A 12,880-nucleotide genomic window follows, 5' to 3' on the forward strand; every position below is an offset into this window, starting at 1 on the left:
TGATCTAAGGCACTTTGACCCATAAGGAAGGACATCCACGGACACCATTGTTCATTGAGTGAGGAACACCATTGGGAACAACCAAGACGACTCCACAAGAGAACAAAGTAACCCCAGGTTCAAGCCAAGTATCTATTTGGGAAGCCTGGAAGAGGAATACCACGTACTGGGAATAGGAACACCCAGACACGGCGGATACCCAATTCACCGAACTCTATACAACCGTGGTCGCAACATCGGCTCGCAATACCAACTCCGACCAACAAGACCTAGAACAGCATCATTTTCAGTGTCTACTACTACAGTCTTGCGTCACGGCGACAAAAACAGCACAATTCAGGTGACTGTCTCGGAAGGGAATCTGCTTGTTGCCAAGGCATACCACAGACGTGTTGCCCTTGTTATTGCAACATTCCTATCGAATGACCGCGACTGATTAGTGAGGATTTACCTTTTCTTCCAAACGTATCCTCCTTTGGACACTTTCGCAATATTCAATATCACCTCAGGTAAGTGACATTATTGCCTCTGATCGATTTTGGGAGTCCCATTTTGAGTAATGGGACTGTGCACTGTTCCTGGCCAAGAGGGATCTAGGGCGATTTTCTCGGGAGGAGACGCCCTGACCCTCTCCACTTATAGAGGCACTGATCCTTCGAGGATCAATGTGTTCTTCAACATCGCTCTCTCCATCTTCTTGAAACATTTACCATCTGTACAATCACTAACAACGTCACAATGCAGACCGCAAATCAGCGCTTCGACTACGCTTCATATCAGAAACCTCAGAGCGAGGCTGTCTATCAGCAAGCCCTGAGACAGTCACTGCCATATCCTGCCAAGGGAGGAATGGAAATTGGAGGACTACTGAACGCAAGGAATGCTGCTGCAGCGGACGCTGAACTCAGACGTCAACTACAACAGTCAATGCACATGGACGGCGGCGTGGCATATGCCATGAGCCAAGCGCCCATGGCTCATCACCAGCACGCGATGCATGCCCCCGGAATGCAATACATGGGTCAACCTCAACACAACCCTCAACTATATGCACAGAGCTTCATCCCCAGACATGACACCCAGCATGCGGTGGCAGAAGACAACTTTGGTGCTATGCGCCCAAAGAACGAAGGCGCGCCAAAAGCATTCGCCTGTAGTACATGTTCGAAAGGCTTTGCGAGACGAAGTGATCTTGCGCGTCATGGTAAGACACCACACTCCCTTCCAGGAGTCCCCTACTGACTTTACACAGAGCGCATTCATAGCGGTATCAGACCTCACGCTTGCGACTTTCCTGGTTGCGGAAAACAATTCATTCAGAGATCTGCCCTGACTGTACATGCAAGAGTTCACACTGGGGAGAAGCCACACATGTGTGAGCGATGCGGCAAGGTAAGTGATTGTCTCTTCTTGTATTCGTTGTACATGACGATTAACCTATCTACAGCCGTTCTCTGATTCCAGCTCTCTTGCACGACACAGAAGAATTCACTCTGGAAAGCGTCCTTACAAGTGTCCATACGCCAACTGCCAGAAGACATTCACCAGGCGCACGACCTTGACAAGACACCAGAACCATCATACTGGCACAATCGAACAAGCAGCAGCAGAGACTAATGCAAAACTATCGACCACGCAGCCTCAGACTCAATCGATCTACGGGTCTACGTCAGGCTCATCCAGAAACTCTACGGCATCGCCCGCCGACAGACCACTATCGGTTTCGCCCAATTCGGAGTTGCCCCCAATGGCCAATGGGATGCATCGTCAGAGTTCAGACTATGGATTCCTCCCTCAGAACCACCAGTCGCTACCTCCACACATGCGATCCGACTACCAACAAAACTCGGCTCGCTCGACACCCAACATGAATGGTCACCAGCTCCAAAACTATACAAGGCCATCTCAACAACGACCAACCACGTCCCACCCACAAAACTATGGTGGTCCACCTCAGCCAATGGAGCCACCGGCAACCGGCACAGGCAGCGGCAGCGGCAATGCTTCCCCTCACATGGGCGCTCTTGCCTGGGCACAGCAGAACGCTACTGGAAACCACCCTGCAGCCAACAACATGGACAATTATGCTTATCCTGACCCTGGCTACGGTGGTCATGCCGCTCTCTACTACCCGGGAAGCAGCATTCGCAGACCTCAAAGCACGGAACCTTCCGACCCTGGCTACGACATGCGAGGCCGTCATCCTCATATGGCGCATCACATGCCCGTTACTGCCGACTGGAGCGCGATGCCAATCGCCGTCCAGGATAACCGACAAGAGCGATACGTGATGTAGGGCACATGTCCAGTCTTTCGACCCACTATTGGGGAGTGTTGGCGGCGATTATTGAACAAGCTTGACTTTTCTGGGAGAGTCATGCATTGGGAACTGGAGACCTCGATTGACCGGCCCTTCCGAGCGCGCCGAGAAGGGCGTCGAGGCTCAAAACATCGGTCAGACTCATTACTTGTGATACCCCTCTGGAGTCTGGTCAACGGCGCACTTGTGTTTTATCCTGTCAACTTCTTTTGTATGATATTTCTACCGAACTAGGGTCAATCTTTCTTTTGACATGCGGCTCAACTGTCCTACCCCTCTCGGGCGACATGATCTACTGTACATATTTTGTGCCTTGCATGAATCACTTGCAGGGACTTTCCAGACAGGCGTTATGGGTGGTGTGGGCTTTCTGGTCTGGAGCAAGGCAGTGGCTGGGAAACCTGCTAGCGGGTCTTCCGCACGGGTATCAAGGCGATCAAGGCGCAAATGCAACGAACTTTTTTTGCCAATGGTGGACTGGCAAGGCGTACTTTTACTCGTACGAGGGAGTTAGTGTTACTGGATATCCAGTATTGGTGTGGGCATCGCATCGTCATCATCATTCATCATCGGCGTGGGGTGTGGGAGTTGCAAGCGATCATCTCTTGAGAGTCTTCAATTTCATTGTAAGAACTAAGCACTATTACTTGTCTATCACCTGTCGCCGATCCAATATCTTGCACGAAGTGTCCAATCACTGGTTCTGGCATCATGACTTGCCAGATGACTGCCTTCGTCTTGTCGATCTCTTTGGGTCCTTCTGGGGCAAGGTTACGGAACAATGACACATGCGAAGGGTTGGCGCTCGGAAGGCGTTGAAGGCGCATGATCGAGCTTCTTGTCCTTCTGTGGATTATACGACCTAAGTTGTAACGGTGGTTAGTGTTTCCAATATGCAAGTATGACTTGCCTTTTGACCTGGCTGGAGTCGACGCACTGTCACGCCACTGGCTGGCCATTCCAAGGCAGTCAACGTAGTCCAAGACGTCTTCTGGCTGAGTGGATCTCTCTCTTTCCGGATCGAGCCTTGTGGAAGTTCTAGACTCTGGTTTTTTCCTGCATTGAGTACCTGTGTACGTATTGATGTCAAATATCCTCGCTTCATGTGCTCGATACAGCCTGGTGCCCTCGATAGCGATAAGAAGATGGTTTATCGTAGGTTCAGGGATATTTTGGTTCACTTATCGTTATCGAACCTGCTCAACGCTGGGTCTTGGTTGGATGGCGGGGAATGGTTCCATGTATGAGAACGACCATGACAAAGTGTATCCATGTCGACCAGTCTCTCTCTCAGTCCCTGTTCCTGTTTCGGACGTCCATAGAGAATAGTGCATGGTCGGCAGTCGGGCAAAAAGACGCCGTCACCGTCGCCGTTGCTGGCCGATATGACCTTTTGCAAAGATAGTGTCGCAATCAGTTCGAAGGGAACGGATCTGGTATGTCAGCTATGTCTCCATGATGCGCGCACTTTACCTGCATGTATGGCGGGGCATGGCAGCCTCGAGCCAGACCTCTGGCTCTGCCTGTACCATCCTGGATCTTGGAAGAGTTTGTCGTTTGTGTAGGATGCAACCCCAAACTCCTCAGCTCCTCAATTCGCATTGCCATGGTCATCGATTGTTGATGACAAGAGTTTTGTGAAGAGATTTTCTCTCCGCTGCTTCCAAATAAGTTTGCAGGCAAAATGCCCCAGGAAACAAATCCAAAAATAAGTGATCGATGATACTCTACCAGAACAACCTTTTGATTCCCTTGTGATGGAAAACTTTGACATCGTTGAGCACATTTTCCACCTGCACAGGGGGGAGATGGAACGATCCTGCGGATTGAGGAGGGGCCCAACGTTGCCTCTTTCTATTACTCGGTTGATTGTTCGAGACAAGTGTTCCCAGTTCCATGGTTGTCGTTGTCTCTAAGGGCAAAGCTTTTTCCGCAAGACAGGAAGGTTCCGTCAGGCCACCCACTGGCGAAGTGCGTGCATCGTGCCTTCTCAGCCGCTACTCCATAATTCAGCCTTGTCCATGCAGCCTCGTTCACAACTCAGCCTCGTCGAGTTGCAGGAGACGTGCTGGCTTGACAGCAAACGTTCAATGTCTTTCGGATAATAATCTGTCCCAGGTCATCTGTCCTTTGTTCCTTGTTCTTATGCCGAGATCCTGCAGCACAATGGCTCTCTTTGTTCGGCTGAGACTTTGGCGTTGTGAGGGGTCTTTGTGATAGGTCTGGTGTTCCGCCGTCTCGGCAGCCTGGTAGGGGGTTCTCAGCCTCGCGCGCTTAGTCGTTGCAAAGTCGTCGACGCCGAGCCTCAGGATGATAATGAGTGCGCGACAATGACATCGCCGGCTGGTTGTTTGCTCGCTGCCACGTCTGTATTCACCTTTGAATCATCCCGTCTCTCCCTTTGTAGACTGACTGTATGCTTTGTCCTCAACACCACTCCTTGTGCATGCTTCAGGATATAATATCCAGGTATTCAGTCATGTACTCTGAGGAGAGTATCGTCGTTCTCATCTTCATCTTGTGTATTCCTATCCACCTCTTCTCATGCTAGAGAGTCCTCTTCATCATGAAGACGCGCTTTTCAAGTCCCAATCTCCGCAACATGATACCTGGGCAAGGGAAGCCTCGTGAGCCTGTGGACAAGCAGTCACGGACAGGAGAAGGGTTTGGAGATGCAGGACAGTATCAAAATATACAGCAACCAAGTCGGCGAGAAGTCTCTCTGACAGGCGATGAACCTGCAACTCCAAGTGGATCTGGGAACGAGCTTGAGCAACAGCAAGACCCATCAGGAAGCGCACCTCAGTCTCCAACGGAGTATTATGATACCCTTGAAGATCAAAACGCAGAGCAACAGTCCAGCAACAGCACAAGTGGCGACACAGATTTCTTGACCCCGGCACAGTCACCAACAAAGCTCGTTTCTGTCCCTGTCCAGCGACAGCAGCAACAACAGCGGGGCAGCGAACATCCAAACAATGGCAGCCAAGAACCATCCTCTTCACATGCACCGCCACAGATCCGAGTCGAACCGCCATCACCACAAGTCGTTACCAGTGCAGGCGCAGACAGTGAAGATGAAGCAGACAACGAGCAGGGAGTGTCACTTCGTCGGCCAGGTGTGGTAGCAAGATCGCGGTCCGGATCACTGCCTCCCCCTCTGACAATGACACTGCCTGAGGTTCCTTTTCATCGATCTTCATCGTCTTCGCAGCTTGAACTCCTTCCGACTTCTTCATACTCACCAACAACGGAGCTCCAAGCAGATTTACAGGAGCAACAACTTCCTCCAGCATCTCCAGCATCTCCTCAAGGCGAGTCAGGGCTCCATACAGTCTCTTCTCCTTTGCGCCTTCTTCTCAAACCTTTGAAGACCCCCGAGCAAGCTGTCATGTCGCAACCAACGAACTCGAACCCTCCTGCCGCCGATCAAGGCCAGCATGCGAGCTCTCACGTCGATAATAACCCGCAAACTGCCAACAACAACAATACCATGCCTCAGAATGCTGGTGCACCACAAACCTCTCTTACCGAAGAACAAGTCCGCGCCCTCATGATGGAGGATGATGACTTCGATCCCATTCCTGAAGAGTATCGCCAGCAACCTGCAAGTGCGTACACGCCGCAGACCACCGCCTCGTCTTCCACCCCACAGTATGCCCAAGCATACAACAGTCCAGCACCATATATTGCAGGACCACAATTCTACGATCATGGCATGGCCATTCCTTACCAATACGGCCCCCCTCCACCACAACAGTATGCCGGTGCGCCATATGGTTATGGCTTCCCTCAGCAATATCCTGGCTACAACAACCCTCTTTTCGCCGATCCAAGATTGGCTTACACCCCTCCTGTCGGCCCCCGTGCCCAGATGGCAGGTCCCATCAATACACCTCCTGTCGGTCTCCCCGCCCAATTAGCTCATCCAACTGGCGTCCTACCATACACCCAATCGCCTGGAGGTCGTGATGGCGTCGGCGGCACCCCTTCACCCCATCGACAGGGTCAGGCACAGGGTCAAGACAGCGCTGGCAGTCGCATGGATGGCGAAGATGGCGATGAGGACGTTGTTGGAGGAGTGCCGTTGAGAGACAATGGTAACAACAACTAGGTTAGGCCGCGGAGGAGGCACGAGTCTAAAAGGTTATGTGTTGTCAGTGAGAACGAGGCATGCCACAACGGCAACGAGAACCAAGAATAGCGTTTTCAACAGGTATTCCATTCCATAGTCAATGAGAATGCAATGTGCATCTGTCCTGTCAGTCCACGCTCGTCCCATGCCCGCAGCAGCTCGAGCCAAGTCAATGTTCATGTCATCCGTAGAGGAGTATTAGTTTTCAGTTGAATGATCTAAAAACAAATTGAAAGGAAGGGATCGCTTCGTCCTAGCGAAGGATATCGTCCACGCCGGCCAATGCTATGCACGTCGATAAGAAGTTGTAATCTGCCCAAATGATTCGCTCACCCAAGATCCTGGCGCCTGAATCGAAGTCTGTTGCTTGTATCGTGTCTCCCATCTGGCGGTGAGGGCATTAGGAGGCTGTTATGCTTCGGCGTAGAATTGTTTCATCAGGCCATTGACAACTTCGTAGGCGCGCTTAGCTTCTGCAATGCTCTCGCCGGAGAGTTTCAGGCATTTGTCCTCATCAGGCTCGTCGACCTCGCCCGTCTCGTTCTTCTTGTGGCCATAGTGTTGTATCTTCTCGCATTCGTCCTTGACTTTGGTGAAACCCAAGGTAGCAGATGATCCTTTGAGGAAGTGACCTAGGCTGGAAAGTTCAGGGAGATTTTTTTCCTTCCTACAACGGCAAGGTGTTAGTGTTACTGTGATCAAGACTGTGCAGTGGCCAAGGCTTGACAAGGTTGAGGCGGCGTTGCACTCACATTGCAGTATCCATCTTTCCGAAGGTCTGTTCTGCCTGTTCTAGGAAGCCGAAAACTATGGATTTGCTGAAATCGCGGTCGTCTTCCTCGTCCATGTCGAGGATCTGTTCGAAAGTGGCTTTATCGACATTGTCGCCGAAATCGAAATCTGCCTGTACAGCAGGAAAGGGTTAGTCATGATCGAAACGTTAAGTATGTGTGCTCGTCGTGGCTGGTTGTTTCCACTTCTGACCACGCGTCCTCGTGCCCAGCCTCAATCTCAAACGGGTTTCCCTAGGTTTACTTACTTCGTCGGACATCGTAATGAGTTTGTGATCTTGTTGGTGGAAAGAATTGAGCACGGGTAAATGCGGTGGTATGGAAAATCGTTCGTTTCTGACAGCCGAGGATGTAGGACAAAGTCACAAACGCTCCGGTGACCAGACCAGAGTATCAGGAACCGTGGTACTGTTCTCCGTGGTTGATTGTTGCTTCGGTTGACGGCGGTTTATTGCCTGCCGTCGTCATGTTAGCATGTTGATATCTGGGGTGCAAAAGGGTTGACAAGCAATATCAAAAGAGCACCGACCTTCAATTCTCCGATGGACAAGCAACAGACGGCGCAAGGCGCTTAATGCCTGCAGGACACGGGTAGATGACTGCACTTTCCCCGGGTCAGCATAAGATCAATGACTCCGGTGCGTAGTCGAGTGCAGTGTAATGGAAGGAGAAAGTCAATTCGTCGAGAGATGAATTTTTGTTTGAAATGGAAGGAGTTTGGTGTTGTTCTCTGTTCTCAACAGGGAAGTGACGTACAGCCGACGTACAGACTGTCGAACGCTGATCAGCCCCCCAGCTCAGAAACAACCCACTCAACTCTCCCAAACGGTTCAGAAAGCTGCGGTACAAAGGAATTGGGATTCGTACCTTTGTGTCGATCGCTTTTTGTTTTTGGACGAATACTGCACGGTATCAGGAACTGGGTCTTGCAGGCGGGGCCTTTCCACCGATGCGCAACCAGGATCACGGGTACTTACAAGCTATCAATCAGGACACAAATCACCTTCCTCTGTCACGAGAATTCTCCCTTCACTTCGGCTCAGTCGGCTTCCTCAATTGACCTTGTTCTGCGCGTTTAATGTTGCAAGTTTGCAGATGACCCTGGACGAAGATCCTCCTCCCTAATGGTGCAGATCAACCACTATCGACGGCCGTTGAGAGACAGGGCGGGGGGCTAAGCGAATCCCACGACGAGCGATATACTCATACGAGTAAAAAGATGAGATAAAAAATACTGGCGGGACGGTGTGGGAACAAGACCCTTGGCTTGCGCGACAAGCCGCCGGAAAGCTCTCGTGTACGCGTTCCGTTTATGGCGGTGCTGGCACTGGAGATAGAAAAGAGGTGGGAGCTCCAAGGCTGAGAGAAAAGAGGTCGGCACCTACTCTGTACGCTTTGGCACCTAAGCGGAAAGGCAGATTAAAAATTCTACGACCCTCCCACGCACGTCGGAATAACCTAGACAGGTACGCTCAAGCGGTATTCAGTCCCAAAGTTTCCAAGCTGGCCCTGACCCTTGAACCCGCTACTCCTCCCCGTTCACCGCCAGCTTCTTTTGGTAAGCTTACCAGGTGCCACGCTAGGTGCCTGTGGGGTTTCATTTGCCTCGAGAAGCACGTCAGAATGGTTCATGTCATTGTCCCTACGAGTATTGAATATCGCTCCCCCATCTACAATCATTCTTCCTGGACGCAAAACCGGATGAAATTCTGTCTCATGGATAGAGAGATAGGGCTTCTGTGCGAACTCACTTTCTCCCACACTTGGCGAACCTTCTGTCCTTGCAGAAGCCTAACTAGACCGGCACGAAAACTAAAACCACACAAGCAGCCGCATAGTTGGGTCCAACCCCGACAGAAACCGGCTACGGAGCTAGGAATACGGCAGATCGACGCTTATATGGCTCGAAAGGGCAAGCTGACGGCATGCTTGTGCAACACCATAGTAACATATTTCTATGGCCGATGGTCAATCAACTCCATGTGAAGCCAGGAATCGAGAAGCCAACTGCGGAAGAATGTCGCTACCTATGCTAGCTTGGAGCAACCGTGGTGGAGGCACCTGAAAAGCCCCTCGTTCTCTGAGACTGACTCAACTTTGTTGAAGCCTGGGTTTTTCTCGACGTCAAATTTTCGGCCCTGGTTCCGACCTGCGCAATGACGTCTTTGAAAGCAATTCAGGGTCTCTCCCGATTACCGAGACGAGCACGAGTGAGCTTGACATGAGAGAAGAGCAGGCCCCAACGAGGTACAAATTGATTAAACGATGAAGAGCGACGAGATATCGTAACAGCACTTTTGAGATGTCCCTGCTGCAGCCCAGTCAAACTACAACGGTACTAGGAACGAAAAGAGGAAGATAAGGACCAAGACATGGCCCCGAGGGCCTGCATGACCCTCACGGAGTGGGTGATGTCAACCCGCAGATGGCGTCCTGTCGGCTTCGTCTTACTCTAGACTAGTCCAGCGCCACAACCACCTATTGAGGTGTTGGGTTGGGGGAGCATGGCGACCACAAGTGCGATATTCCTTCCGGGAACCACTTTCGCAAAACCCCCACTCCATCACCGATACAACTTTGATGGAATGCGACTGGAGGCCCAATCGTACAATTGACCTTTCCAGCCCATGAAGGGACATCGAACGAGAGGACTGCGATGAAACCCAGCAGGCACGAGGCCAATGAGAAGTGCCTGGTAAGGATCAATGCCCAGTCACTTTACCAATGGATCGTACTGGTAGCGACCCTGGGGAATTCTGGTTAAACGAAACAGCAAGCAAGTTTCCACCAGGACAGTGACAAATCTAACGATGCATAATGGGCCTGTCCGGAAATGCACCCATACAGTGATCAACGTGGAGGTTCCAATCATGGTCTATTGATATACTAAACATACGCTGTCGAAGTTGGCTTGCACCAAGGACATACCGAATATCCGTTCTTCTAATGGTACAAAGGCGTCCACATGGCTGCGACCGATACCTTAGCGACAGCTTGGCTTGCTCGGGCATGCGGAAAACTGAACGGTGTATCCACGCGATCGTTGAGTGTTGCAGCTCACGCTGGGACATTGCAACCGAGTCGTGCGAACCAGACGTCAAACAAGCATATGTTTTCGTGGTTTTCAGCCCGCCTCCATATCGAAGTCTACAGATGCTATTTGTCAATTGGCTAGCATGTACCTGAGAGTTTCGAGTTGCTCTTTCGGGTTCCTGCTAAGAAGGGTGTTGATGCAAGCAGCCGTCTCCAAGCTACATCTAAACTCTACACAGTACAGGGCAGCTATCCACATTCTCGGGACAGCCGAACCAAGACTTGCATCTGCTGCCTCTTTGTGATTCGACGAAACGACATCGATGAGGTTTTCGGATCTCGTTGTACACGTGCGTCTGTCCATCATCATCATGGACGATGATCACAACGGGAACCTATGTATCCTCTTTCTGGCAGGTTGACTCGCGACATTCTACGCCTAACCTGGTTAGCCATCTGGGAGGGTCAGGTATCTCGCTTGCAAGATCATCAAGGTACGGAGTACTTGTGTGTTGATCTCCGAATTCCCAAATGACTACTTTTTTTGGTACCAGACAAGAATCTTGCGCCGGCCCGCCCCTTCTCTAAATGCTCATCTGGATGATGTACGGAATACCAAGGCTAAAGTGGATTAAAGAAATAGATTTACAAGACCTTGTCACTCTTTGGCAAGGAGATCCTCGTGTGGCATGTCCGTTCCACGATCCTCGACTGTTCTTGCGGAACCATCTCTTTCTGTTCTCCAGGTTCATATTTCTTGTGTTGTTATAGCACCTCGCCTGGAGAAAGGATCCAGGGTATGCTCTAGCCGGTGACCTTGTAGATGGACTCGGCGAGTCTCTTGACATTACCAGTGGTGATGCCGGCAACGGAGATACGACCGTCCTTGGTAGCATAGACGGAGTGTTCTTTGGCCAGGGTATCCATCTGTTCGGGCTTGAGGCCAGTGTATGCAAACATGCCGATCTGGTAGGAACAATCTTGTTAGTATACGACTTCTTGCAGACCTTCCACAACCGTGATGGGGCGGGCCGGCTTGTGGTAAACTCAAAAACTTGCCTGGTTCGTGATGTGATCCCAGTTATGCTTGGAGCCAAGTTCCTCAAGGTTCTTCTTGAGCAGTGCTCTCATTTCGATAATACGATCAGCCATGCCCTTGACCTCGCCGAGCCACTGCTTATTGAGGGATGAATCGTTCAAGATCTCGCTAGCAATACGGGCACCGTGGACAGGAGGGTTGGAGTAGAGAGGACGGACGAGGATCTTGATCTGGGAGTCCACCCGCTTCTTCTCTTCTGCTGAGTCGCAGACGATGCTGAATGCACCGACACGCTCGCCGTACAGACCCATGTTCTTGGCGAAGGATTGCGACAATACCAGACCGTGGCCTTGCTCGACGAACAGGCGGATCGGGTATGCGTCCTTGTCGGTGTCGCCGGACGCGAAGCCCTGGTACGCCATATCGAAGAAGGGGTAGTGTTCCTTCTCCTTGACCACCTCGCTGATCTGCTGCCATTGCTCGGGCGTGGGGTCGATGCCCGTCGGGTTGTGCGCGCAGGCATGTAGAAGGACGATCGAGCCTGTAGGTGCGGCCTTGAGGTCGGAGATCATGCCATCGAAGTCGAGACCGATGGTGTCTTTGTTGTAGTATTTGTACTGCTTGACTTCGAGCCCGGAGTCGCTGAAGACCGCCTTGTGGTTCGCCCACGAAGGGGTCGGGATGTAGATGGCTTTCGCGCCGGGGTAAAAGCGTTCCAGGAAGGCGCCGCCTATTCTGAGCGCTCCCGTGCCGGAGATGGACTGTGTGATGGCGATGCGGTCTTCTTTGAGGGGTTTGGAGTCCGGGCCGTACGCGAGGAGCGCGGCGGCTTTGGTGAAGGATGGGACACCTGTTATGCCAGCGTATTCTTTGTCGAGTTTAGAGGTGACGACTTTCTCTTCGGCCGCGCGGACGGATGGGAGGACATATGGTTTGCCTTTGTCGTCGCCTGTAATCTAGACGTTAGATGCGGTCTCGAGGGTGTGATTAGGGGCTTGTGGTTGGCTTACGGTACGCGCCGACGCCTAGGTTGATCTTCTCGCCGAAGGAGTCCTTCTTGAAGGCCTCGGTGATGCCCAGGATTGCATCAGGTGGTCCTTCTTTGATGTTGGCCCATGTCGAGGCGTTGACGATGCGGACTGCCTGCGCCGTAGGGCGTTGTCGGATGACCGATCGAGCGGCCGGTCTGAGTGTGGAGAGCATGATTGGGTGTGGGAGAATAGAGCGACAGATGAACAAGAGAAGATCAGATGTGAGACAGGCGAGGATGAGATGAAGCTTGATCAACAAGTCAAAAAGGAGATGGGTTTGATGGAATGAGTCGATTGAAGCTCTTGACTGTTTCGACTCGGAATCTCCAAAAAAAATTGTTGATCCCTGAACTTTGGTGCCGGTTAAATCGAGAATTGGGGGCGAAGCACTAAGGTGCAGCTCTCCAACTCCGTTGTCGCAAAGGGCGCGGCATCGATGCCGTCGGGGTATTCAAGCCAACGTCCGCGAAGATAGGGGCCGCTTGACCATGGTCATTTGGGGTGGAAACCTCCTTTCGAGCGCGGCAGTAC

General features: G+C 51.7%; 4 protein-coding genes across 4 annotated transcripts; 2 read left to right on the forward strand and 2 right to left on the reverse strand.

The window, feature by feature from the left end:
• Positions 1–738: 738 nt before the first annotated feature.
• On the forward strand, positions 739–2,296 carry EDD37DRAFT_648151 (KRAB and SCAN domains-containing zinc finger protein; the record flags this gene model as incomplete). The annotated part of the gene is made up of 3 exons (XM_062817976.1): positions 739–1,204; positions 1,253–1,392; positions 1,448–2,296. The coding sequence occupies 3 exons, from the start codon at positions 739–741 to the stop codon at positions 2,294–2,296; spliced, it is 1,455 nt and encodes a 484-aa protein (XP_062671577.1).
• Positions 2,297–4,886: 2,590 nt separating this feature from the next.
• On the forward strand, positions 4,887–6,434 carry EDD37DRAFT_607282 (uncharacterized protein; the record flags this gene model as incomplete). The annotated part of the gene is made up of 1 exon (XM_062814963.1): positions 4,887–6,434. The coding sequence occupies one exon, from the start codon at positions 4,887–4,889 to the stop codon at positions 6,432–6,434; it is 1,548 nt and encodes a 515-aa protein (XP_062671578.1).
• Positions 6,435–6,866: 432 nt separating this feature from the next.
• Positions 6,867–7,341, reverse strand: EDD37DRAFT_562086 (osomolarity two-component system, phosphorelay intermediate protein YPD1; the record flags this gene model as incomplete). The annotated part of the gene is made up of 2 exons (XM_062813898.1): positions 6,867–7,122; positions 7,208–7,341. Coding segments are annotated over 2 exons (390 nt in total), but the record flags the coding sequence as incomplete, so codon positions are not given.
• A 3,725-nt stretch (positions 7,342–11,066) lies between these two features.
• EDD37DRAFT_313568 (aspartate aminotransferase) lies at positions 11,067–12,879 on the reverse strand. Its single transcript, XM_062811362.1, has 3 exons — positions 12,329–12,879; positions 11,339–12,267; positions 11,067–11,245 (listed from the first exon to the last, which is right to left on the reverse strand). Exons 1-3 carry the CDS (start codon positions 12,519–12,521, stop codon positions 11,084–11,086), a joined length of 1,284 nt encoding a protein of 427 aa, XP_062671580.1. The 5' UTR covers positions 12,522–12,879; the 3' UTR covers positions 11,067–11,083.
• Position 12,880: the final 1 nt, after the last annotated feature.

This window comes from Exophiala viscosa (genome assembly GCF_022695815.1).
Source record: "Exophiala viscosa unplaced genomic scaffold EDD37scaffold_3, whole genome shotgun sequence".
NCBI lineage: Eukaryota > Fungi > Ascomycota > Eurotiomycetes > Chaetothyriales > Herpotrichiellaceae > Exophiala > Exophiala viscosa.

Excerpts from the sequence above, each read along its gene's own strand:
- EDD37DRAFT_313568 (XM_062811362.1), bottom strand. The coding sequence starts at position 12,521 with ATGCTCTCCACACTCAGACCGGCCGCTCGATCGGTCATCCGACAACGC. Across the intron at positions 12,268-12,328 it reads CCTAGGCGTCGGCGCGTACC|GCGACGACAAAGGCAAACCA; the intron begins GTAAGCCAACCA and ends TCTAGATTACAG. Across the intron at positions 11,246-11,338 it reads GGGATCACATCACGAACCAG|ATCGGCATGTTTGCATACAC; the intron begins GCAAGTTTTTGA and ends TGTTCCTACCAG.